Source organism: Gymnogyps californianus, chromosome 2 (assembly GCF_018139145.2).
Source record: "Gymnogyps californianus isolate 813 chromosome 2, ASM1813914v2, whole genome shotgun sequence".
NCBI lineage: Eukaryota > Metazoa > Chordata > Aves > Accipitriformes > Cathartidae > Gymnogyps > Gymnogyps californianus.
This window is the reverse complement of record NC_059472.1, coordinates 128,357,975-128,385,427: the sequence shown is the minus strand read 5'-3', so window position 1 is coordinate 128,385,427 and position 27,453 is coordinate 128,357,975. Positions and strand designations below refer to the sequence as shown.

Sequence of the window (27,453 nt, the reverse complement as noted above, 5' to 3'; positions counted from 1 at the left end):
ATTACAGAAATCTTTAACGCGGTCATTGTGTTATCTTTGTAAGTCACCCACATGCTGTATTTTTGCTTTAAACTGTGAAGCCTGACAGCTGTGTTACGGAAGTTACTTATTTTGCCAATTCAGTCAAATTGTTGTTTATGCCTGAAACGAGAAATGGAAAAATGTTGTGCTTTCTACCAGTGGAACTGACTTGCAGCTACGAATACTTGAAAAAAATCTGAGATTCAACTTCAGAATGATTGCTGTAGTATTCTGCATATTAAATCTTGTCGATACGTTTTGATTAAAATGGTCATGAAAGTGTATCTTAGCTATAACATTTGGGTATTTAAAACATTATTGAAGGACTGAAAATAAAATGCTCAGAGTTTGAATAGTTGAGCATGTATGCAGAAAGAACGTCTTGCTGGTTTTAAGGATCACAGCAAAGACTCAGAGGCTTCTTCACTCCTGAGCTGTACTGAAACCTGTTGAGCCAACTTGCTTGTTCAAATCCTCCAGTACCTTCATCTGCAGTGTCAGCTTTGTCATCTTCAGTTATTCTTCAAGCTAAAAGCATATATAACTATTACTCCTTTTTCTGATCATTGATGGCTGAAAAAATAAATGCTTATAATAAACATCAGTTTCTCTATAGTAGTTAAAATGGTCTGTTTGTCATAGTTTAGATATAATTTCTTAGTATATGAGAAATTAGGAGTCTAAAATACTTTCTACTTACTTATCTAGGGTTATTACCCTTTTCATGCCATCAAGTAATTTTTAACAACTTTCTGTCAATGCATTTTCCTCAGTTTAAGACTGAACAGTACATAGTAACTGCTGGTTTTCATAAATAATTGTTGTAGTTTATACGAATTTGGTTAAAATATTGCTTGTTTGGATCTGAAATATACATGTTTTGCTTTTATCGAGTTTGTGAAAACTGGATACCTCTTTTGCTCCATTGGAAATGCTACCCAGAAGCCTGAACTGTAACTGACTTATAAAATAAAAACTTAGACGTTCATGCCAAGCATAACTCAGGCTTTGGCGCTCTCAGTGCTCACAGCAGTCTGGGTAATTTCCTTAGATGCTTCTTATTTATTTTCTTTTGAGATTAGGCTTTTCTTTTCCCCTTTCCCCTGCTCATGTGTGTTGTAAATTAACCCCTGAAAACAAATGCCCCTTTATTTTAGTATCATAAATATGCAGATGTACTTATATATGAAAGAATGCCTCAGTGGTGTTTGAATGTCATTTTTGCTACCGTATTTTAATATTCAGATATAATATCAAGTTCTCTCATTACGTGTATTGCTTTATAAACATAACCACGTTTCTGTAAGTTACAGTAGTTTCTGCTAGAAGGCAAACGTACGTAGCAGCATGAAACTGCGGAATGGAGAAGTCTTGGTTACTATAGACTTTTTAAAAATTAGGTCAAAATGAAACATAGTATAAGTAGTTACAACTTTATTTTCAGCAGAGTAAGCAATATCAGATTGTTTACTTTCTTTTGAAAAACATGGAATGGATTTGTGTGTGCTGAATTAATATGGTGAAATACCACTGTGATTTAATGTTTTGTTTTTAAAAAGTTAATTACTTGATCCTCAAGAGATCAGGCATACATTTTGCCTTTAAAAAGATGGCCCTAAGAAGAGATGGCTAAACTATTTTGGTATGTTAGCCTCTGGTTAAAACTGAGGCTCAGAATTAAAACTGCAAAACACCTGTTGAAAACCAGGAAACCAGGAGTGCTCCATGTAATCCCGTTCTGTCATTTAACTGAAGAACATTTTCAAACTGAGCTGTCATTTCTTTTTTAGTTCTCTTTGTAAAACTTACCAATATGACTTGCAAACACTAACAGTGAGGAATATAATACAGTTAATGTTTTGAGACATGAAATGTGTTAATGCTGCTTTAGCGAGTTTTAGCATTGGAGTTAGGACATTCTCTTACCTTGCTCAGCTTGCGTCAGCTTTAAGAGCTGAGCGAGAGGGAGCAAGCGGCAGCATGCCTGTGGATGTTTTGGGCGTCTTGGTGGAAGAAGTGTCTGCCTCGTAGCTGAGGTTCACGGAAAGCTCCCCTGCGACATACTGTAAGAGCATTTGAATGTTGAAGAACCTAAGGATACTTAAGACAGCAACATAAAAAATATATTAAAAAAATGGTTTCTTTACTCTTGGTAAACTGATCAAATGACTAAATAAGCTCTTCTGTAAGAAGTTTTACAAAGAAAGCCTTAGTCTAGACTTTATTTGCAAAACCATATCCTGTTATTTCCCTGCTCATCGCAGTCACAGTCTTCGAGTTAAATTGCCTGCTCTAAAAGCTACAAGGACAACACAGGCTACCATTTTTCTCTGCTCTTACTAATAGGTAGTGTAGTAGCGATCTCTCTCATGTAATGTAGTCATAAATTTTCTGGTGTCCTGTTTTCTTGAAGTGAGGCAGAACAAAATGAGCCAAAGGAGTCCTGAGAACCTCGATTCTGTTATGTTATGATGTTGGTAGTTCTTTCTTATACCTTGCCTTTGTATTCAATATGTTTATGAAATCGTTGATGTACATTCTGTGAGGTGGACCAAGATGAGAGATTTTGTTTTCGCTAATGACATAAAGTTCTCTTGTCAGGTCATGTAGGATCTGATTTCAACAGAACAATTTCAACTGCATTGATTATGATTGAATTAATTTCTTGATACAAGTGAGTGATTCTGTTCTTTCCTCCCATTTTTAATCAATCCCCTGTTTCTAGTGGTTATTTTGAACCAGCTTTGATACTTACTCCATCACATGGCAAATTGTTTCAGCTCACTAAAATTGCAGAAAACTAATTCAGCAAAAAAGAGATTCTTCGTTTCCTGAAGTAGTGAGGTAAATTAACTTACTGTGTGTCAGGCAGGTGCTAATGTGGGCCTGCGGAGCTGGGATGGGGAGAAGGGAGATGCAGCTGGGGCAGGAGGAGGAAGGGACAGGACAGAAAATTAATGTTTTGAAGAGGGTTTGAAGAGGAAATTGGTTTAGCTATATCATGAACCATGCAATTAGCTTATCTGAAATAACAGAGATCATTTTTGTTTGAATATTGAGCTAAGACTTGCCACTGTGTCCATATTCCTTTAATAACAGAATTCCCTTAGTAAAAAAAGATTTAAAAAAAAAAGAATTGTTACTTGTGCAGCCAATCTTCATATTTTTCTTTCCTCCTCACTGTTATTTATAACATTGTGTAACTGGGTCTGGCTGGGGCCAACCCACCACACATTGAAAAAAATACGTTTCTCTAAGAGATTTCTGCAAACAGCAGATATGCCATGAATACCAGTTTGGAAAAATATTTAAATGCTGAGCTCAAATACAGCGGTTCACAACGAGTGGGAGGCCCTGTGTTTTCCAAATAGCTGGTGTTTTGTTTCCCCCCAAATGCTTATTATTTCAGTTGAGGACCCTCTTACTGTGTCTTAAATACAACTGCTCCGTGCTGTGTACCGTTAAACAGTGGCTACAGTTCCATTCAGAAGCTATTGTACACGGTGTGATTTAATATATGCCATTTCTGAAGTGTTTGGGATTCTGTCAGCTGAACTGCTAATTAGTTGGAGAGTTTCTTCTTGTTTTGATTTTCACATGCTCTGCAAGCTTTGGACAGCTGTGTTAAAGCATTATAAAGTACGTGCTTTTTAGTGAATTTGGGTCACTGTGTTAGTAAGAATCTCCTAGGAATGGCAACTTAAAAGGTACTGACTAGGAAGAACATAAATACTTGCCTAGAGGAGAGAGGCTGGGTGGTGGCTGTCAGCAGATTCTTCTGCTGAGTTGTTGATTCCAGGAGAATTGGGCTGAGAGAGGGTGCACCAAGGATGTAGACGTACTGCCTTAGAGGACATGGCTCCTAATGGTGAAATGCCTTTCCTGCCCCACGTTCTCTCTTCTTTCCCTCCCCCTTTCTCCCTTTTCCCCACCTGCTTCCAAAGAAGACTCTCACTCTGCCTTTAACTGCATGTAACTTTTGAAATCAATGCTAAATTTTGTGTAACAAAGATGAAACGTTGCTGATTTTAGTTACCTGTTATTTTCCTTCCTTTTTTCTGCTGACTCTTTCACACAAAAACTTGCTTAGCTTCTTTTATAATGCTGCATGTTATGTTCTGGAATGAGCTGGGAGCTGTATGTAGGTAACCTATACATAACAATTAATTCCTTTTTTTGTGTTTGCAAAAATAAATGGTCCTGTTTATTATTGCCGTATCAGTTAAAGATATTTTTTCAAAGAAAATCCTAAATAGTTTTGCAATGAAAATATTTATAAAGAGAAGGATAATATGATACTGACATTGCATTTGTCACTCATTTGCTGATCTATGTCTGCATTTATATCTGTAAAACCACAGGTTAAACCTTGGAAAAGAACAAATTACTGATATTATCATATTAGTGTTAAAATGCATTTAGAAATTGAATGTTTTAAAATACTGCCTCAAATATCTGTGTTTTTTCTCTTTGAATAGACCTAACTATAGATAGACATACTTGAATGCTTTCTTAAGTATAAAGAAAATCTATAAAATTCAAGGTTTTTGTTTTGTGGGGTTCTGAAGAAAAATGCTTAGGTATCTTAATTAAATAAACAAAGCTTCAATTTTTTTTTTTTTAACTAACCACTTCCTGAAATAGGCTTATGCTATACATCATGTTGTTAAGCTAGGTGATTTTGCAATTGCTGCTGAATTGCGTTTGATAAAGACAGTCAGTTTTCATACTCAAATTGGCTACTTAAGTATAACATGCGCTATAAAAGCAAGACACCAATGAGTTGTATAGTGTCAGAAAAGTAGTTTACTATATGTTCATAGTGATCATTAGCGTGTTCTCATCATAAAGTAGTGAATTGTATTGCAACTGTTGACTACAGATGTACATTAAATTACTTCTAAAACAGCTTTTATGCTATATGACATTAAATAATAGTGTGATTTAAAAAAAAATAAAACTAACCAAACTTAGGCATGGCCTGTGTTCTCATCTACTCACCAGTAATTGTTCAGAGTATTGCCACAACACTTGACCCTCAGATTCACAAACATGTCACTGAATTCAGAACTTACATGCAAAAAACCTTTGATTTATTTAAAAGCTCTTGAGAAACTGTATGTGATTGCAGTCTTGTTACTACACATATGTACAGACATTGCCATCTTTGCTAGGCTGAATGGCTCAGCATCCATCTTGTTTCTAAGCCTGTTTGGGATTATTTAAGTAGGCATTCTTGGGACTGTGGCTCCTGTAGACTGTGTGCCATCATTGCCACAAGGTGTGTGGGTTTCTTCACACATTGTCAAAGCTCAGCCACAATCAGAAAGCCTGCAGTGAGGTGCTGGGGATGAGGGGAGGTGTCTTGTGCTCTATTTTTTATGTAGTTGCTTGGTTGGCAGAGCACTCACCTACTCATTGAGTGATGGGGTTCTAGTCCTTCTGCCTTGGGATCTTCAAATGCGCAGCTCCTTGTGTGCTAGCCGCATGCTCTTAACACTAGGATGGAGCTGCCTTCCACGCTTCTGATGAACCTCTGGTATATAAACATGAATGGAAAATCTGTATGGTTAGAGCATAAACAAGAAGCAGCAGGATCTGTCACCTGGGGAGGTGGGTATTCCTCTGAGAGGGCAAAATTCAGTGTTCAGGTCCCTGCTGCGTGGACTGTTGGTACGTTTTGCATTCACGGTCACCAAGTGAAATGTTTATGGAGTAATGGCATCAGGGACTTTCACTTCCCAGATGAGTGCTCTAAAAATGTGTCATTCTGCCACTTCCTCTTGTTACCATTGTCTTGTCTTTGTAAAGTCCTCTGTCTCAAAAGGAGTGCCTTAGTGGGTGTATTGGGTTTGCAGGGCAAGGTTTTGGTAGTGGGGGGGCCTACAGGGGCTGCTTCTGTAAGAAGCTGCTAGAAGCCTCCCCTGTGTCTGATAGAGCCAGTGCCAGCCAGCTCCAAGACAGACCTGCCACTGGCCAAGGCCGAGCCCATCAGCGACGGTGGTAGCACCTCTGGGATAACATACTTAAGAAAGGGAAGAAAAGTTACTGCGCAGCAGCAATTGCAGCTGGAAAGAGAGGAGTGAGAATATGTGAGAGAAACAACCCTGCAGACACCAAGGTCAGTGAAGAAGGAGGGGGAGGAGGTGCTCCAGGCACCAGAGCGGAGATTCCCCTGCAGCCCGTGCTGAAGACCATGGTGAGGCAGGCTGTCGCCCTGCAGCCCATGGAGGTCCACGGTGGAGCAGATATCCACCTGCAGCCCGTGGAGGACCCCACGCTGGAGCAGGTGGATGCCCAAAGGAGGCTGTGACCCCATGGGAAGCCCACGCTGGAGCAGGCTCCTGGCAGGACCTGTGGACCCATAGAGAGAGGAACCAACACTGGAGCAGGTTTGCTGGCAGGACTTGTGACCCCGCGGGGGACCCACGCTGGAGCAGTCTGCTCCTGAAGGACTGCACCTTGTGGAAGGGACCCATGCTGGAGCAGTTCGTGAAGAACTGTAGCCCGTGGGAAGGACTCACGTTGGAGAAGTTTGTGGAGGACTGTCTCCTGTGGGAGGGACTCCACGCTGGAGCAGGGGAAAAGTGTGAGCAGTCCTCCCCCTGAGGAGGAAGGAGCGGCAGAAACAACGTGTGATGAACTGACCAAAACCCCCATTCCCTGTCTCCCTGTGCTGCTGTCAGGGGAGGAGGTAGAGAAAATCAGGAGGAAAGTTAAGCCTGGGAAGAAGGGAGGGGTCGGGGGAAGATGTTTTTAAGATTTGGTTTTATTTCTCATTATCCTGCTCTGATTTGACTGGTAATAAATTAAATTAATTTTTTTTCCCCAAGTCGAGTCTGTTTTGCCCATGATGGTAATTGGTGAGTGATCTCTCCCTGTCCCTATCTCGACATATGAGCCTTTCATTATATTTTCTCTCCCCTGTCCAGTTGAGGGGAGTGATAGAGTGGCTTTGGTGGGCACCTGGCATCCAGTCAGGGTCAACCCACCACAGTGGGCTAAATGCAGATAGAGGCGTTAATCTTCAAATCCCAGTTAGCGTAACTACCGCATCAAAGCTGCAGGTAGCTGCTTTAGTCATGGAGAGAGGCAGGATCACAGACACCTATCTCTGAAGTTTGCGTTGGCGACAGTAAGGGCCATTCTGTGTTGGCTATGGAAGGACTGTCCTGCACAGTGCTCTGGTTGCAGCCCCTCACTTCCCACCTCAGGGGGGTGGCAGGCCCCTGCCTTGGGCTGTAAGTTTCTTCCCAAAGTGTTATAGATTCCACTGTACCAAGCAGTACCTAAACTTCTTGGTAACTCCAGGACTGAATGTTTTTTGAAGTACTGCTTTCCCCATGGTGTCTTCTGGAGCATGTTTCATTTGGGCATTTACAGGTCATAAAGTTCACTCTCCGCATCCTTTCCTTTAGGAGGTGGTTACAAATCTTGCACTATTCATTATTTCCTCTATCATCCTGTTCTATTACATTCTCAAATCTCTGTTTGAACTCTACCATGGTCCCTATCAGTACCCGTGGTTATTGGAACTGCTCTTTAAGTAATTTTATCATGAAGTTGCATATATTAAAAGCTTTGCTGTTCAGGAATGATGTGCATACCTCTCAGTGACCGATTCAAAATTCTTTGTCGTCTCCAGAATTCTGTTTTGTAGATAGTGCTGTCTTAGTCACACAACCATTTCTTTATCTGTACCTTGAGAGGAGTAAAAAAAAAAGTTATCATGGAGATACTGTTCCCTGTTTGCTCTTTTAAGCTGTTTTCTCCAGCTGTCTCTGTCTCTTAAGTGCCATAGATGTCAGCTGGGATTATTTCTGGTTTTTAAACTGCTAGATACTTTGCTTTCTGTTGCTACGATCTCCTGGATAAACTAAACTCTGTGTTGTCACTCGTAGCAGATATTAGCAAAGTTTCACAACAGTTTTATCTGTGGTGTGGTCTGTTTCTCAAAACTTCTTGCAAGTGACCTTCGATATGGCACACATGGTTTTAGGAAATGTATTGATGAGGTGGTCATTCTGATTTCAATGGTAAAGTCTTCTGAAGAACAGGCAGTCTTCAGGGGAAGTCCTGAGTTATGATGACAGTACCTGTTATAATCTGAAGATTGACATGGTCTTCATTGTGTGAGAGATCCTAGAATGACTCTGAAAGTTGTTTCAGCACAAAAATTGTAGCTTCTGCCATGGACAGAATTATGCATCTGTACTGTAGAGCCAGTCTCACTTCGAGCGTCTTGAACAGCATCAAGAACACTGTAAGTCTCATGAATGCTGAGAAGTCACTCCTGTGTTTGTTCAGATACATACAGTTTTCTGATGTGTCAGTCTTTTTGATTCAAAATAGACTTAGGGCCATGAGAGACCTGACCCAGTTCATGAATGCCACCCCACTTTCAGGGTGAAATCCTCCACATCATCTGCCTCCTTCTCTGTGCCAGACTATATCTCTGAGGCTTGCAAACCTGTTTCATACAGTTTGTGCACACTCTATGCAATTCCATTCTCAGCTTATGAGTGAGAGTTTCTTTTCTGTTTCTTTTCAGACAGGTGGATAATCCTGGCCAGTGTCTTTGGGAAAATATCCTTTTAAGGTCTTCTGTTTATGCAGATTGATTGTGACTGCCATGTCTCTGTGAGGATGGGGACTTGCACAGGCAGTCTGGTAGCTCAGGATCATTGATCTCTGGAGAAGCAAAAACTTATGAAGGGTGTTCTGGAGCTCAGAGCTGTGAAAAACTCACAAGAGTATTTTAAAATTTGTCTTCACGGTCATCACATTCAGACAATGATGTCTACAGCCAGCAGGCTTTATATGAATAAGCCAAGTGGTGAGACTGCCTTACCCTGCAGAAATGCAGAATACTGTCAAACTGGCTTCAAATTCATCTGGCAGGCAAGCAAAATAGTCTTGCAGGTGGTAGATTGAATTATTCCTCTGATCCGCATGTGTAAACTCCAATTCAGTCTTTAGGTAACTAGAGTTGGGAATGGAGTTCCCTTGAGATGGACCTATTTACATCAGATGGCATCAAGAAATGGCAGATTTTTTTTCTCCCTTGCCATTCAGTGTCTTGGATCAGACATAATCCTGATCATAGAGAAAGGCATAGACCTTCCTTGTGTTTGGTAAATACTGATCACAGTCAGGCAAGGTAATACTTGCCAGGCCTTGACAGTTCTGGTGTCAGGAGTTTATCTGTCAGTTGTCTCTCACTGAAGAGTTCAAGAAATATATTCCCCTCCTAGATCTGTGACTAAGAAACCTGGAGCATTGAGGAGTTTCAGCATGCTTCATTCCAAGCCCTAAAATACTGGACAGGAATGTCATTGCTCATTTCTGTGGTGCTGTCCCTTGCCACTTTTTCAGGTTAAGAAATATAGATAGGTAGCCAGACAAGAAGCTAGGCTTAAAATAGAACAAAAATCTTTGTAAAGAAAAATCACATTTGTAATTTATTATTTTTTTAAATTCAGGACATTTGCTTTTGTTTGAAAGCAATCCTTATGCCCAAACTACATGTAATGAGATTCCAAGAGTCAGCCCTGTGCGGTATCCATTGCAGGTGTTTGATCTGGAGTTAGAAATAAAACAGTTCTCTGTAGCGTTATTCACTTTTACTGGTCTCTTGAGAACTTGCGTAAAGCAAATTCTGCTGTCATTAAAGGTGCAAGAATTGTATGGTTGATTAATTTTCTCAAATGCAGAACAGCAAATATTAAGTCTGCTTACTTTACTAATCATTGTTTTCAGTGAAAGGCTTTTTGGATGCTTATAAATTAAATTACAAAAACAGAATTCTACATTTTTAGTTTAATGAAATTAAACATGCATCACATATGCCCTGAACTGGAAATGCATTCTGTAATGGATGGTTTTTATTTGAACATCTGTTCAGCGTAGCAATCGTTAAAAGTTTTCTTTCCCTCTCCTTTCTGCCATATAAGCAATGCTGATTTGCACTGGAACATACTTCAAATGGAAAACTATTAGAGGGAAAATCAACACGCTTTTTGTATAAAGCTGGAAAAGTAATTTTTTGAGCTGTGCTGGAATATAAGAACACTTCTAAATAGGGTATCTAACATAAAAAGATTATTTCATGGAAGTATTTTTTTGGACTAAAAGTTAGCTTATCAAGACACATGGTGCTTTTAGAAAAAAAACGCAGCATTTTTCAATCTCAGAAAATGCAGATAATGAAAGCACACAGGTTTCTTAAATTCAGTTCTTTCTCATGAAATTGATTGTACTTAAGTCATCTGTTACTGATTTATTTGCACTTGTTTGAATTAATACAAACTACAAATAGAGGTAGCTAAATGACATTATTTTTTCTTTTTTTTTTTTTTTTTTTAAATGGCTTATATATCCAGTTTTCTACCAAAGCTTTCTCTAGTAAACTAAGACCTCTGGTTATTTCATTGGTTTAAGAGCAAAGGTGAATCACTTTTGCTTCCCTTCCTGACCAGGTCTTGCATTTTCCATTCAAGTTCTTTCTAATGATATGCAGCTTCTTTGGAACCAGTTAAATTTTAATCCTCTCAGACAGTTCCCTCTTGAGTCACTGTAGTATTTCCTGAAACTCAGAACTTGCAGTGAATTATATCTGCTCCAGTCCAGTTGCTTGTGTTTCAGTGTAGCTTCTTAAGACTAATGTGGATGTTTTCCTAGTATAGGGGTGGGATGCATATGTCAATGCTCTGGCCAGTCTGTGGGAAGAACATGGATGGGTGCAGTAGAGAAGGGAGCTATGTGTAATAAGTGCTGTTAACGTCCTGTATGCTTAGATTAGGACCATGTCCTATGGATTTTATGTAGTTAATTGTGTATTAATGTTTCTCTGGTGTTCATGAGGACCCTGTCGGCATGGTATTAAAGCATTATATTCTGTACTGACAAAGTTCAGCAAGTATCTGTAGGACTATAGAAGGACTCAGAGGAAAGCTTATTTCCTGCTGCCTTGGCTGTAGAACCCATTATCTCTGTAAGTAGGTTATTACTGATAAAATAAAATGCATTTATACAGCATTATTGTTTCATTAATATTCAAAACTTGCTTTGTTTAATTTTGTGTTCATACAAAATATATATTTAAAAAAAAAAAAAAGACCCTGGAAGATTACTTATATAGGCAAGAACAAATATTAAGCCATTATTAGTTTTTTCATTTGTGATGATTCCAATAAGAATTTCCATCTTACTGGTCATCGCACAGATGCTAGACCTTTTTGAACTACTTTATGAACTTTCAGCTTTAAGGTGAAACCTTTTTCAATGTTGAGCAAAATCATACTGATACGTGTTTTCTTTTTTCCCCCTCTTGTTTACCAGGATGGTACGAAACAAAAGCGAGAACGGAAAAAGACTGTGTCGTTTAGCAGTATGCCAACTGAGAAAAAGATCAGCAGTGCAAGTGACTGTATAAACGCAATGGTTGAAGGCTCTGAGCTCAAAAAGATTCGATCCAACTCTAGAGTGTATCACCGATATTTTCTTTTAGATGCAGATATGCAGTCTCTACGCTGGGAACCTTCAAAAAAGGATTCTGAAAAAGCAAAGATTGATATTAAATCAATTAAAGAAGTAAGAACAGGAAAAAATACAGATATTTTTCGCAGCAATGGAATATACGACCAGATATCAGAAGACTGTGCATTTTCAATTATATATGGAGAAAACTATGAGTCACTAGATCTTGTCGCTAACTCAGCAGACATTGCAAATATTTGGGTTACTGGCTTAAGATACCTGATTTCTTATGGAAAACATACTCTAGATATGATAGAAAGTACTCAAGATAATATGCGGACTTCATGGCTTTCACAAATGTTCAGTGAATCAGATGTAGATAATTTGGGACATATACCCCTGTGTAATGCTGTACAGTTTATAAAAGACTTAAATCCTGGTTTAAAAACTAATAAAATTGAACTAAAATTCAAGGAGTTACATAGATCCAAGGAAAAAACTGGTACTGAAGTAACAAAAGAAGAGTTTATTGAAGTTTTTCATGAGCTTTGTACCAGACCTGAAATCTATTTCCTGTTGGTTCAGTTTTCAAGCAATAAAGAATTCCTAGATACCAAGGACCTTATGATGTTTTTAGAAGCAGAACAGGGTATGGCACACGTCACGGAAGAAATAAGCCTTGAAATTATTCAGAAATACGAGCCAGCCAAAGAGGGCCAGGAAAAGGCTTGTCTTTCTATAGATGGGTTTACGAATTACCTTACTTCACCAGACTGCCACATATTTGATCCAGAACATAAAAAAGTTTGTCAAGATATGAAACAACCTTTATCTCATTATTTTATAAATTCATCTCATAATACCTACTTGATAGAGGATCAGTTTCGAGGGCCTTCTGACATCACAGGTTACATTCGCGCTCTTAAAATGGGTTGTCGAAGTGTTGAACTGGATGTATGGGATGGGCCAGATAATGAGCCTGTGATTTATACAGGGCATACAATGACATCACAGATTGTCTTCCGTAGTGTGATCGACATTATTAACAAGTATGCATTTTTTGCTTCAGAATACCCTCTTATTTTGTGTTTAGAAAATCACTGTTCTATTAAGCAGCAGAAAGTGATGGTACAACACATGAAGAAAATTTTGGGGGACAAACTACATACTCAGTCTCCAAACATTGAAGAGTCTTACCTTCCATCACCGGAATCACTTAAAGGGAAAATACTAATTAAAGCAAAGAAGCTTTCCTCTAATTGTTCTGGACTAGAGGGAGATGTTACAGATGAAGATGAAGGAGCAGAAATGTCACAGAGAGTGGGGAAAGAGGGGGTAGAACAGCAAAACTCAATGACAGGGAAACGATTTCAGCTCTGCAAAGAGCTCTCTGAGTTGGTAAGCATATGTAAATCCGTTCAGTTCAAAGAGTTCCAAGTTTCATTTCAGCTCCAGAAGTACTGGGAAGTGTGTTCGTTTAACGAAGTGCTTGCTAGCAAATACGCCAATGAAAACCCAGGAGACTTTGTAAATTATAACAAACGTTTTCTTGCGAGAGTTTTCCCCAGTCCTATGAGGATTGACTCTAGTAATATGAATCCCCAGGACTTTTGGAAATGTGGTTGTCAGATAGTAGCAATGAACTTTCAAACGCCTGGCTTAATGATGGATCTTAACATTGGTTGGTTTCGACAAAATGGAAACTGTGGCTATGTCCTTCGTCCTGCTATCATGAGAGAAGAAGTATCCTTCTTTAGCGCGAATACAAAAGACACCGTGCCTGGAGTTTCGCCTCAGCTGCTTCATATTAAAATCATTAGTGGGCAAAACTTCCCTAAACCCAAGGGATCAGGTGCCAAAGGTGATGTTGTGGATCCTTATGTCTATGTTGAAATACATGGAATCCCTGCCGACTGTGCAGAGCAAAGGACGAAAACTGTGCATCAGAATGGGGATAATCCAATTTTTGATGAAAGCTTTGAATTTCAAATAAATTTACCAGAACTAGCTATGGTGCGTTTTGTAGTACTGGATGATGATTACATTGGGGATGAGTTTATTGGGCAATACACTATTCCTTTTGAGTGTCTACAGACTGGTTATCGGCACGTTCCTCTGCAGTCTTTAACTGGTGAAATTTTAGCACATGCTTCCTTGTTTGTGCATGTGGCCATTACTAATCGAAGGGGTGGTGGGAAACCTCATAAGCGGGGCCTCTCTGTGAGGAAGGGCAAGAAATCAAGGGAATATGCTTCTATGAGAACATTATGGATTAAAACAATAGATGAAGTGTTCAAGAATGCTCTCCAGCCTATTCGGGATGCCACGGATTTGAGAGAAAATATGCAGGTACAGTTTTTACAATGAATTTATCAGTTCTTATGTGTATTTTTGTATTATGATGCATATGGAATATATGTTTTTAAGAGTCTTGCTGCATTTTGTAAGTTACGTTATTCAAGTTAATGCTGAACAGCTTTAAAAATGGATTATGTCAGAGCAGCTTTTTTTGGTGATACTCTCTACTGAGGTAACCTTGGATGCATATGCATATTTTGTTGAGTGTGAACTGGAAATATGACTCCAGTGTTAGAACTCAAGCCTGTTGACTCATCCTGTGTCTTTGAAGGAATGTTAGATATACACTAGAGGAAAGTATGGCAATATTTTAGAAAATTAAGTTAAATAGAAATGCAGGAGGAAAATACAGCTGATAGAAAAAGGAGACGTTACTGCTTATTAGAAAACTTCTTGTACATGAAAGTATGTTTAGCATTGTTTCACTGAGGTTTTGTTTTTTCCTCATTCCCAAATAGAAGGCAGTACTTTCAGAAAGACCATTTGCTTTCCATGATTCTTCCTAGCAACAATATGTTAGAAATACATGGAATTAGTGCTAAGGTATTAGAAGGCGTCCTCTAGAAGAAAGTACCTTACCTTAAAGGTCACGTGTAGTAAACACATTGAATTTCAGGAAAAAGTACAGGCTGAGGTGCTTGTTTTTGTGGAAGCCAAGCGATCCCACTTCAAAAATGCATTGTTTGGAGATTCCAATAAAGATTCCAGGTAAATAAACCCTTTTAGACATAAATAAAAGTGAGTTGTAAAGTTGTGTTTTATTTAATGAAGCTGTTAACTATCTATAAACTTCTGATGGAATACCAGCAGTGATCAATAAAATTAAGCATAGTCATTTCAAATGAAGTAACCTATTAAATCCTCTTACTTTATGTAATGTTAAGGTGAAACTGTTTAAAGGAAATGTCTGAGACTTGATTCTGGATTTTAAAGTCACATCAGTGTAAATAAATTTTCTTTGTGAATAATCTTATATTGAAGAGATTTTAATAGTAATAGAGTTTTAAAACTAATTTTTCTTCATATGAAAGAAGACATTAGTACAGCATTATGAAGCTCTCCCATTCCACTTGGTATATAAAATTGCTATACTAAAAGATTATTAAAAAAATACGGGGATGATATTTTGACTCATAAATGTTTCGCATTATGGGCTACGTATAAAGTGAACTTTACCTGTAGTTAACCTATTGAAGGCTAAAATTCTGTCATATAAAGGATACTGTATTTTAAAATACCTTTCAAGGAACAGCTGAACCTAAGATTTGAGGAAACAGTGAAAACACACAGTTTTTGTAGCTACTTTAAACTCTTTACTGTGCATGCTGCAGTATTTTCCAGAACAATTGAAAACAGGCTCTACAGTGTGGTTTCTTTGAACATGAGATACTAAAAGGTATTTTATGTATTTTATGTATTTTATTCTGTCAGTTTGAAAGTTGTGCTATCAACTGAATTCATCATTATCATCTCTCAAAATGCTATCAAGCAGATATTTTAGATACATGAGGGAATATTAGTTTTGCATAGGTTTACTGACAGATTATATAATGTGCACAATTTAAACTCTGCGTAACTAAGGTTTTACAGCTAATAAAAGTAAATAAACCACTCAAATACCAACCTATGTCAGGGAATGTAAGATTTGTTTAATTTCTATATTACTGAAATTTTGCGTTACAAATTGTTACGATTTTTATGATACAGAAACAATGTCCCCACAAACCAGATTATAAACAGCAAAGCTGGTTTGTTTTTTTTTTAATATAAGATGGAAGAAGAGAAAAAAAGCAAGTGTGCAGCAGTGAGTTTAATGGTTTCTCTAAATCTGTATACAAATAGCTAGCCTTTTTTCTTCCTTGTTTGTTAGGTACTACATTACCGTGACAAAAGCTGATGTCATAACTTGTTGTTACATGTTAATCACTGAAAAAAGTGATTAAAGTGATTAAACATGAGTGATTAAACTGGATATGATGTTGCATGTTTAAATTGCTTGATAGTATGAGGGATAGTCTCTGGATATAGGATTGGAAGTTCAAAGGCAAGAGTTACAGCCATAGTTCTGTCCTGCCTGCCGTTAATTAATATATATGTTCCCTGGGTCCTCGTTAACCTCTCTGTAAAATTGTTGTTCATAATGGCTTACCCATGATGTTTATCTCAAACAAAATCTTTTTGAATGGACTTCCCAATGTCTGTCTTTTCAACTATGTAATTATGATGTCATTAAGGTGTAGTCCAGTTAATAAAAGTAGTTTCTGTTTCCTGGATGTTTACTAGATACTACTAAACATTTACTTAACGTACACTGTAAATGACTGTGGTAGATGTAATTTAGTATTCACATAGTTTTGCATGAATATGCTATATATACATATTTTGAAGTCTACTTCGGGTATTTTGTCTCATAAAGGGACAGCAAAATTTTTCACATTTGATTCCTGTTTGCATTAAGGTTGGTGTTATGTCTCTCTGGGAAATTTGTCCACAGATGAGTCTTACCATGCCAGCAAGATGGAAAGTGATTTTGATTAAAATGAAAATCTGTGTCAGATACCCTGCTTGGGTAAGACGCGAGAGAAAGGAGCACTGAGCACATTTGTAACTTCAATATACCATGTTTTTGTTTTTGTTTCCTACAGGAACACAAACTCCAGACCTGCCATAGATCACCAGCTCCCACTTGGTACAAAAATCCTAAATTCATTACAGTGCTGAGAATATTCCCATCATGGAATTTCAGTGGCTACTTGGAGTCACATTGTATTTCTAATACTGGAAATTTTCTTCAGGTTTAAATGTATGGTTTTATATTCTAGCATATTGGATATAAAATACAACTATAATAAATTTTAGGGAAAGGTACAAAATTGGTATTTATATTAAAGTACCTTAAAAATTCACCTAAGTGTGATTCTGTGATAGGAATGACATCGGTAGTGGAGTGCTGGGTTTGTGAATCACACCAAATGGGAGCCAGCAGATCCACAGCACGTCTGGACTATAGTTCAGGTATGTTTAAAGTTACAAATGGGCTGAATTCCTCCTTCCACTTCACTTTGCTTATTTTGGACATTCAGCATCTAATATTTTGTTTCTCTTGGTGGCATTTTAAAAATTACTTTGAAATGTCTTTTAGAATTTTTCAAAATATATAACCAGTATGTTTTAGAATTCATTTATTTGCATGGTTAATTTTAGTAGTGATAGAGACCAGACATACTTGTGCTAAATAGATTTTTTTTTTTTTTTCTTTCCTGTGGCAAGTATTGAATTCTGTTTGAATTTTTAACAGTTTTGGTAAAATATATGTGTAATATTGATTGCTTTGGAAAACTTCCAGTTCTTCAGGGAAAAGCTGTGGTAATTCCACATTGTAGATCAACTATAACAGTGAAGTATTTTATCCTGAAAGAATGAGACATTAAAATTCATATTTAACTGTAAAGGAAACTCTTTCTTTCCTTTTTGCAGAATGCAGTAGTTTCATTCAAAGAATTATGTGGCCTCTCTCCTGTAGCAAATCTTATGCAGTGCATTTTGGCAGTGTCTATGCGCTTGGTTGGGCCTGATAATACACCCTTGGTAGTACTGAATCTCAATGATCAGTATCCGACTATGGAGCTCCAAGGGATTGTTCCAGAGGTCTTGAAAAAGATTGTAACAGCGTATGACATGGTGAGTAGTCCTTTGTGGTTGTTTTATATGCTATTTGAAAGACTCTTTTTACAATATACAGTACCATGCCTGTTTTGAAAGGTCATTTTAACCTGTGACTTCCTATTTCATGCTTCATTACATGTGCTTGAAAGCCATTCCCATGAATGTACAGCAACTGATAGTGTTTTCATATTGAGTAAAACATAGAGATTAGTATACTGCATGCAAATACATGTGTTTGTACACTTCAGAAGGCAAAGTGGTTGTAATCAAGAGGATTTAACATGAAGAGGATGTATTAATTTACCTGTTTTGCAGTAACTTGAAACTTTTTGCATATCTATAAACCTCCTACATTAATTTGCTACTTTACATTTTCCGGTTTATGGACCTTGATTTCTTTTGGCTTTGACTCAACATAGAATAGAAAAACGTCAGGAACTGCTTTTAGGAATTGTAGTTTTATAAGCACCCTGAAGTGTTAAATTCTACACATGCTTTTTCATTTTCCTTTGCTGTATCTTTCTTATAGATCTCATTTGATTAGTCATTTTTACATCTGTAAGCAGCTGTAATATTAACTTCAGCCCTTACACTTCAGTAAATATGTAAATTGTGTCTTTAGAGACTGGAAATTAAACATTTTGCAAGAAGGAAGGAGGAACTAATACCCTGAGAAATACTGATTTACATCTGCCTTGCATTAATTTAAAGTATGGAAAAAAGATCCAGACAAGTGTGATTTGAAATGTCCTCCTTACTTCCACTGGAGTAATCTGGCACAGAGTAACTGAGCCTTCATTTATTTATTTAATGATTTCTTTAATTTAATATATCATCTGACAATAAGTAAATGTTTCTAGGATAATTTTGCATTAATTTTGTGCGCTAAAATGAGAAACCTCACCTGGCAGGATCAAGTCACTGTTTTAAAAACAGTCCTTGCTATTTAAAGAAAGAAAATGAATGAAAAGAAACCAGTAGCCCAGTTTCACATATATCTTTTAAACTGCTTTCTAAAGAAAAAGTAGCTTTAGAATAATGCTATACCAAAGTCCAAAAAGCACTCATTGGTAATTAGCAATTTAGATAGAGTTTATGTAGTTCAGTGATGATGTAAATAGAGCAGAATTTGATTGGAATGGTAGCACAGTTACAAGAAGATAGTGGTCTGTCCTCTTAGTGGTAGTTTACAGGATATCACTGTAATTAGGATGCAAACAAGCTTGATTGTTGGGATTACACCTAATGAAGTTATACTGTAATGAAGTTCTGTCTTGTTGATGGAGATGTCTCTACCTGCAGTTTGTTCTGATGTGGTGATGCTGCTTGTTAGTTATTAAGCTATTCCAGATACTTAAAATCTTTTTGTAAGTCTGGATTAAATTTTTTGTTTGAATGTCACTTAGATAGAGGTGACTCATGACTCCAGAAATCTTTACAATCCAAGTTTGGTTTGCTCTTTGTCTCTCACATACATTTCCCCCCCCCCCCCCATCCTGTAGTCTACACATGATTTGAATATTTGTGAACTTTAGAAATCTGTAGTTAATTTTCATATGTAAGAATAATAGAATATTTATTTAGGGGCACGTTCAAAGCATTTTTCCATCTCCTCTTCCCTAAAGGATAAAGACTCAATTTCAAAGACAAAGAGTATGATAGTGCTTCTAGCTCTAAATGATATTGAAGATAAGTAAAAATTAAGATTATTTTAATCAAATAAAACTTATAAATTAAAATAATGAGATGCATTTCAATTTGTGAAACTTTGGTCTTACCAATACTCTGTCCAGTTTGACAAAAGGTTCTAAGCAATTAAAATCTGTGGGGTATACTGGAAAATGAAGTCAGCCATGGGAGCCATACTGATAACTCTTGTTTCTGAAAGCACATTGTGAAACAGTGGGAGAAATCTGTATCTCCTTTCCTCAAGGAGAGGAGAAGAGATGGGAAGCTATTTAGCTCATATATTGGTATTTGCTATAGTGGCAGATGTTTAGAGTCTGACACTATCATAGTGTTCTTTTTGTATGCTGTTGGTGTAAATTAATAGTGAGCCCTCAAAATGACGCGTTTTATCTCAATGGTTGGTTTTGGCTTGGGGATTTTTTTGACATGATTAATTAACAGGTGGGTGTAAAATTCAGCTTAAAAATCAGAAGCCTCATCCAGAATTAAGAAAGGGTAGATGCACTGTCAAAGTAATGAATACCTACTTAGGTAATCATTAGTCTTATTTTCTGCTGGCTTAGGCCTCAATATAGGTCAAAATGATATAACTATGTTCTTCCACTGTGTCAAGTACTGTAAGTATGAAATCATGTTGATAACAGAGATTGTGTTAAATGTTTATTAAATAAACCTTGGTTAGTACCATAAATGCATAGGCTGTCATTACCTCATGCATTCTCAGTGTGGCAGACGTAATGATATTCTCAAAGTACTGCTGTTTCAGGATCACGATATTTTTGGCTAATGAAGGGATTCTTATTTGTCAGAAATACTCTCCTTTTTATAAAATGATAATAAAAATAGAAAGCAATATTCAGCCAAGATTTTTAATTATTCAGAATTTGTTTACATTGGGAGTGCTTAAAGAACTCATTGTTGCTCTGTAAAGCGAGAAAGGATGTAAGATCTTTACAGTGGGACAGTCAGTCCACATTGAAATAATTACACAAGAGTGCAATACTGCAGGGGCACATGGAAAGGTGAGAATATCTTCAGCATAGCACAGGTACATATATTTTTTAAAGAAACAATGAGGCAAATGATAATAATTAGCATATCACTAGATACTTGGGGTTTTTTACACGTAAACAAATAGCACATAATGTGTTTTTAAATTGTCGGCATTCACTACTACATTAATGGAGGAGCTATAAGTGATAAAGGCTAGTACTATTCATGGGTTAAAATACTGTATTTTTGAATTTTATGAGTAATTTGTCACCAGCATTATTGGAACCAGAAGTTTACCCAGGAAAGAAAAGGATCTTTTGCTTTTATCCATGTTATAGGAGCTGGGGTGTCTTTTCAGAATAATGAAAAACAAATACAACTAGGAATTTTTGAGAAAGACAGAAGTTTAAGTTGTGTATTTTTCTCTAGCTTCTCCATGCTCCTGAGTATTTTTCACCCTAACATCTTTTCACTGTTTAACAATGTTTTATTTTTCCCTCTTGTTCATGAACTTCAGCTTCCTTTATGTGATACTTCAGCATGCACTCTGTTGGTGTCATCACACTCATCACTGATCAGTGCTGCAGACTGAAGCTTGGAGTTAAGGCAAGTGCCTCTTCCACACCATTGCATGTTTTTTTTAAAATGTCTTATAACCTTTAAGATAAACAGTAAGTAAACCTTAAAAAGTTATGCTATGGCAAGAGAAAAAAAAAATTATCCTAAGTCTGCAGCATTATTCAGTGATGAGTATAATAGCACTGCAAAGATATGCTAGAGGATCATATAAATGAAGCCAGATATTGTTGAGAACTTGACTGTCTCTGTCTGCCCTTAGTGGAGGATGAAGTGTCCCATCTGATGAAGATAAGGTTTTCTGAACTTTGCAAGCAGGCATTTACTTCTAAGAGGAAAGCTAACACAGAAAAGGCAGAGAACTGTACCTGTATGAAAGAAGATAAAGTAATGCTGCTACAATAATTAGGATTAAATGTTATTAAATCCTAATTAGATAATGCTGCTAGATCCATTTTTTCACAGCTTCTGGTGGTGGTTTGTTTTTTTTAATGTTGAGGTTATGTTGTAATTCAAAATGTCTGCAGACTACAGTATAGGAGGTCTGTATTTGGTTCGAATGAAATCAAATAAGATGAATAGATTTTGTATACACACCCTAGGGATAGGTTCGAGAGCAGGGCTGTGTTTATTGGTGGGGGGGTTGTGAGATGATGAAAATGAGAGGTATTAAAATACAGCAAAGCAAGTAAACTGGAAAACACCATATGATTGGTGATTAGTACCTCTATAGTAAGCTTGAATCTGGTTACCTTATTGTTGGCTCATTTCAACTACTGACTCAGTACAGCACATTGCCTGTGCAATCCCGTGGAAGTTAATTTCATGTCATGGAGTTGCCAATTTGGCCGATGACATAAACTAAATATGATAGCCTATATTTTGAACTTGAACATGTCCATCCCGTCAGGAAGTAGGTAGTTTGACATTATACCTTGAAGAGTTAGAGACTGGAGTGGTACTATTAAGACTATCTAAAAAGGACTGATTGTCAAGGTTTTGGTAAAATGTTAATAGTCCTCTCATCCTTCAGCTACTACTCAAAATATTCCTTACCTTTAAGACTCATCTCGATATCAATATAAATGAATTGGGTGGGGCACTTCTGTATCGGGCATGTTGAATTGAAGCTCATAATTCTGAAGGAAGCAAAGAATATATCCATTGCCTCTTTCACAGGACCTAAGAAAGAATGATTAGCCGATCTGTTTTGAGTTATGCTTAGCTTATAAAATCTGTATTAGTTACCTTGTTGTTGATGTAGGTCCTTGGTTATGGTTACTTTGCAAATACAGTAAGAGGGATTTCAGTCATTCTGCTGGGGTTATAGAATTGTATCTTGAGAGAACAAGTAGATGAAGACTTTTCTACTTGATCTCAGCTTACTAACGTGCCAGAGTTACTCAGTTGAGAAGCCTTTGTTCCATAAATTACCCTTGAGGTTGCAAACTTCTGGGGTAACCAAAAAATACTAGATCCAGTGCTGGTAATTACCAGTTTATCTCCTAAAACAGAGTGAGTGAATAGGTTACTTTAACTCTTGCGTAACTTTCTTTTGATCTAAATAGTCAATTTCTGATTGTGGCAGAGAAGGCTGAGTTCGAGATGGTCACCAATCTTCTGTAATTGAACTCAGTCTTTGGATCTCGTGTTTTTAAATCACATGATAGCATCTGACTGCTATCTGCTTTGTACACCTGAAGAAAATCCAGATTTTTCCTTCTGGTACCTTTTCTGAGGAATACGTGACTGGCATAGACTGTGATAGCTGTATTCTGTTTCCTGGTTGGTTCAGAATATTGTTCTTGAGCCCGCATCTTCTGGAGTCCAGCTCCATGGGTGGTCCATGTTACAGTTTAACTCTTAGCATCATCTGGCTTATAAAGCAAAGAACTTAGGCTTTGCACAGGAGATTGAAAAGCTATTATTCCTTGCTTTTATACTTAAGAGCATAACTGCATAAAAATAAGGAACCTTGTTAAAACAAAAAAGTAGGAGAAGTAGTCAAAAGAACAGACATCATAGACTCTCAAGATACTTCACAGGGGGCTTGAAGTAAGTATGTACCACTTATCAAAAAACACTTGAGGAGGACAAAAAGGAGGAGGTGCTGTTCAAAAGAAGAAGGCATCTTCTAAAAAGCTGAAGTCACGTGCAAATGAGGAAGATAGGATAGATTTTTAACCCTGCCATCGTTAAATAAAAAATATAAGAAAGCCGACAGTGAAGAATTTCAGGAACGACCTGCGCAGACTTAAAAATAACAGTAACTTCTTTTCTGAAAATACCAGAAACAGGAAGCCTGTCAAAGAGTGTGTATGACCACTAGTTGATCAAAGTATAAAAGAAAGCCCCAGGAAAACAAATAAAGCCACAACACTAAATTAGTTTTTGCATCCATTTACCTGTGGAGATTAAGGTTTCATATGAAACAATTCTTTATGAAGGACTTAATGGAGAATTCATCTCTAACTGAAATGCCCATAGAAGATATTACACAGGAAAGGCGAAATGTCTGACAAAAAAATTACCAGAAAGAGGTGATATTCATGCAACGGTTCTGAAAGATCTCAAGAGCTGATATATCCAAACTGCTAATTGTTGTGTGTATCCTCTCACTTAAAACTGTCAAAGTTGTTAGTGTGGTGCCAGTGTTTTAAGAGGTTTCCAGGGAAGATCATGAAATTACAGATCAGACAGGCTGACATCTGTACTGTGAAAATGGGTAGAAGCTGTTTTGAAGAAGAAAATTAGAAGAAACATGGAGAAACATGTTGTGTTGTGGAAGAGTCAATACAGCTTTTATAAAGTGAAGGGCTCATTGATCTCTTGGAGTTCTTTGAAGTCAAGAAGCATGTAGACACAGAAGATTAGTCTGGTTGGATTTTCCAAAAGCATTTGACAAAGTCCCTTTTCAAATGCTCATATTGAAGTGAAGTTACTATTAAATTTTTAGCCTTTTAAAATTCTTCGCTCTTCTCTGATAGCTGGAGTAAATGTTGAACTTAACCTGATGTTCCAACAGGACAAGAACTGTTGAAGACAGTTGCTTGTGTTGATTTTTGCATTAGGGTATGTTTTTCTAGTAAGTGGATTAGAGGTAGTAGGTATAGCTCCAACAACTTTGATCTAGCTAAAATAGCTACGTACTCTTGAAGATGTATGACTTAGTGATGCCCCCAGTTTTGCAAAGATCATCAAGGTGTGAGGTATGTGGGTGCTTAGAGTTTAAACAACTTTCTCAGTCTTAGTGGTGGATTGTTATAATGTGTGTTAAAACAGTAAGTTTCAGAGTTGGCAATATAAATGCAATATTTAAATACCAATAACGCACACACTGTCTCACTATTTCTGTTATTGCCTCTGGCTTTGTACAGTATGTTTACTTGCATTATCAAGTCTTTACAGAGTTAGAACTGTCTTTATTTAGGTAATAAATGGATACAGTTCAGTGGTGAAGTGATCTAAGGGAAAACATATATCATTCATTGCATTTTAATATTGCAAATAGCCCAAGTAATGGTTTTTGCCATGTTTAATAAATTATAATAATTGTAGGTCCTGGTTTTTGAGATGAATTTAAGTAGTTACTGATTGTGTAGTTGTTAGTCTGTCACAAAAACTGATGGAAAACAAAGTATTGATGGAAAATACAGTGAATAGCTTGGGCAGTTTCTTCAAAAAGAGTTATGTTGCTTATTATCAGTTTTTATTTTCCTGTTTTATAACAGGACAGTCATTCTAAACTGAAGGTTGCAATTATGCTTCCAAAAACAGAGCTGCAGATGATAACTTCAGCTTATGTTGGGCTTTTCAGTCCACAAGGGCAGAAACAAACATCTAATTTTGGATATTCAGACTCCAGTGCCAAATGTTGTAAAGTATGAGCTGTTTTACATTGATTGAAAAGCTCTGATAATGACAACTTGATGCTTCTGGGAAGTCAAGATTTCTTCATTTTTTGTTAAGAGCGTGAACGGTGAAGCACTTTCTATCCTCTCACTAATTCCATTACGGCTAATGGCTGACTCACAGGATTCATAAGAGCATAAAATAATATGACTACTTAGGAAGAGGAGTTCATCTAGCTTACTGTCCTGTTTCTAATGTAGTCCAATGGAATGTTTATGGAAGAGCATAAAAATAGGTCAGATGCGTAGCAACTTCTCTCAAATGTAGTCCATATTTCCAATAGTAGTTCTCTCTTTCTTTCTTAATAAATTCTTAATCTTCTGTTTGTCTTTTTGACTTCTGTGTGAAAAAAATGTGGTCATTGGAACTGTTACTGGTGGTTTTAGTTTCAAAAATAACACTACCTATTAATTTTTTCACAAGGATGATAAATTTCTGCTTCTCTTTACAGATATAGGATATTTTCCTTTCATATATATGTGCTTCCTGATTGTCCACTTTTTACATAGTGTTTTCATTCCATCCCCTTTAGTTTAAAAATGATGAAAATATTTTGCTGTAGCAGCCAGAGTGTCAGGAAAGCAAGGAGAAATGACTGGTGGATTTAAGAGTTTAATGTCATTGTGTGCATAGTTTAGAAGAGAGCTGCTGATTATTTTATTTACTCTGTCTTTAACCTAGTCTTTCTCAAATTCTTTACTCATGAGAAATTAAGAAAGAACATAAGACTTTTTAATGGAGAACTTGTGGACTGTTTGTTCCTTTGGTAAATTTTCTTGAACTATGGGAAATCTAATTCATTTTGGGATACTGCAGAATTAAGAACAGATGATGTCCTATTTTTTTCTCAGGCCTACAAGAGGTAGTTTGGTAAGTGGATTTCATCTCTTATGCTCCTGCACTGCATTATGGCATAATCTCAGCTTGCTTCTTTCTGAAGACAAAAAAACCTGTTCCATGTATATGTTCCCTAGAATATAAAACATCTCAAAAAGAGTTGAGAGAGGAAAGGAAGGCTGAAAAAGTGAAACCATGAGTCTATTCCTTTGTTTTTCCCACTTATGGGGATATACTGCCACTGTCGATTAGGTACAGCATTACGTTTATATCATAATATGCCAGTGAGTTCAGGAAGCGTAATGGAAATTTCCTCTGCATTTGTCTTGGAAGAGGACAGTGTTTTAAAGTCTAAAGGGAAACATAATGCTTAATTGTATCGTAATATATGATATAAGGTATGGTTGAGGGAGGTGATCCTTTCCCTCTATTCAGCACTGGTGAGGTCACACCTGGAGTACTGTGTCCAGTTCTGGGCTCCCCAGTACAAGAGAGACGTGGACATACTGGAGAGAGTCCAGCAAAGGGCCGCGAAGGTGATGAAGGGACTGGAGCATCTCTCCTATGAGGAAAGGCTGAGAGAGCTGGGACTGTTCAGCTTGGAGAAGAGAAGGCTTGGGGGGATCTCATCAGTGTGTATAAATGCGTGAAGAGAGGGTGCAAAGAGGACAGAGCCAGGTTCTTTTCAGTGGTGCGCAGTGACAGGAGAAGAGGCATTAAATGAAACACAGGAGGCTCTGTCTGAACATCAGGAAACACTTTTTGACTGTGAGGGTGACTGAGCATGGGAACAGGTTGCCCAGAGAGGTTGTGGAGTCTCCATCCTTGGAGATATTCAGAAGCTATCTGGACACAGTCCTGGGCAGCCTGCTCTAGGTGGCCCTGCTTGAGCACAGGGAGTTGGACCAGATGACCTCCCGAGGTCCCTTCCAATCTCAATGACTCTGTGTTCCTGTGCTAAACTTATTTTCTTGCATAGTTGGAGAAGTAAATTCTTTAGACAATATGTTTGCTAAAAACCTTATTGCTATGAAGCAAATTTCGTTTGATGTGAGGAGTCCTCTGTGTGTACAGAAGTAGCAGTTAGCAGTTTTGTTTTCTTACCTTGTCGCTTTGGACTGTACTTGGATAGTAGAAAGATCAGTTGTTCTTCATTATAGAGCAGCTTTGGAGGGTCTGGGCAAAACCACACCTGATTTTTATCTGTAATGAATTTGTTATTGACTGTTGTTGTGAGCCAGAAAGCTCAGTTCTAAAAATTTCTTTTGATTAGAGATGTCAACTTGACTAAAACCCTTATTTACATAGAATCGTTGAGGTTGGAAGGCACCTCTGGAGATCGTCTAGTCCAACCGCCTTGCTCAAAGCAGGGTCAGGTAGAGCAGGTTGCCCAGGACTGTGTCCAGTTGGCTGTTGGATATCACCAAGGATGGAGACTCCACAACCTCTCTGGGCAACCTCCTCCAGTGTTTGACCACCCACGATTCCCGCTGAGCCTACTCTGCTCCAGGCTGGATAGTCCCAGCTCTCTCAGCCTCTCCTCATGTAAAAGATGCTCCAGTCCTGGAACTCTCTTCGTGGCCCTGTGCTGGACAATAAGTCTGTGTCTTTCTTGTACTGGAAAGCCCCAAACTGGACTGAACGCTCCAGGTGTGACCTCACCAATGCTGAGTAGAGGGGAAGGACCAACGCCCGCGGTCTTCTGGCGATGCACTTCCTTCGGTATGTTCAGGTGGTTGTCCACCAGGACACCCAGGTCCTTTTCTCTGAAGCTGCTTTCCAGCCAGTCAGCCTCCAGCCTGTACTGGTGCGTGCATGCTGTCATTCCGCTCCAGGTGCAGGACTCGGCACTTCCCTTTGCTGAACCCTTTTCAGGGGGTTCCTGTCAGCCCACTTAGCCAGCTTGTTGGAGTCCCTCTGAGT

General features: G+C 37.7%; 1 protein-coding gene across 1 annotated transcript in view; it reads left to right on the top strand.

The window, feature by feature from the left end:
• The window catches only part of PLCL2 (phospholipase C like 2), a 111,933-nt gene that overhangs the window by 49,962 nt on the left and 34,518 nt on the right, over positions 1–27,453 (top strand). The window contains exons 2-3 of the mRNA XM_050891155.1: positions 11,362–13,848; positions 17,335–17,538. Of these exons, the coding sequence (XP_050747112.1) occupies positions 11,413–13,848; positions 17,335–17,538 (2,640 nt within the window). The 5' untranslated portion in view covers positions 11,362–11,412. The remainder of the gene's footprint in view (positions 1–11,361; positions 13,849–17,334; positions 17,539–27,453) is intronic.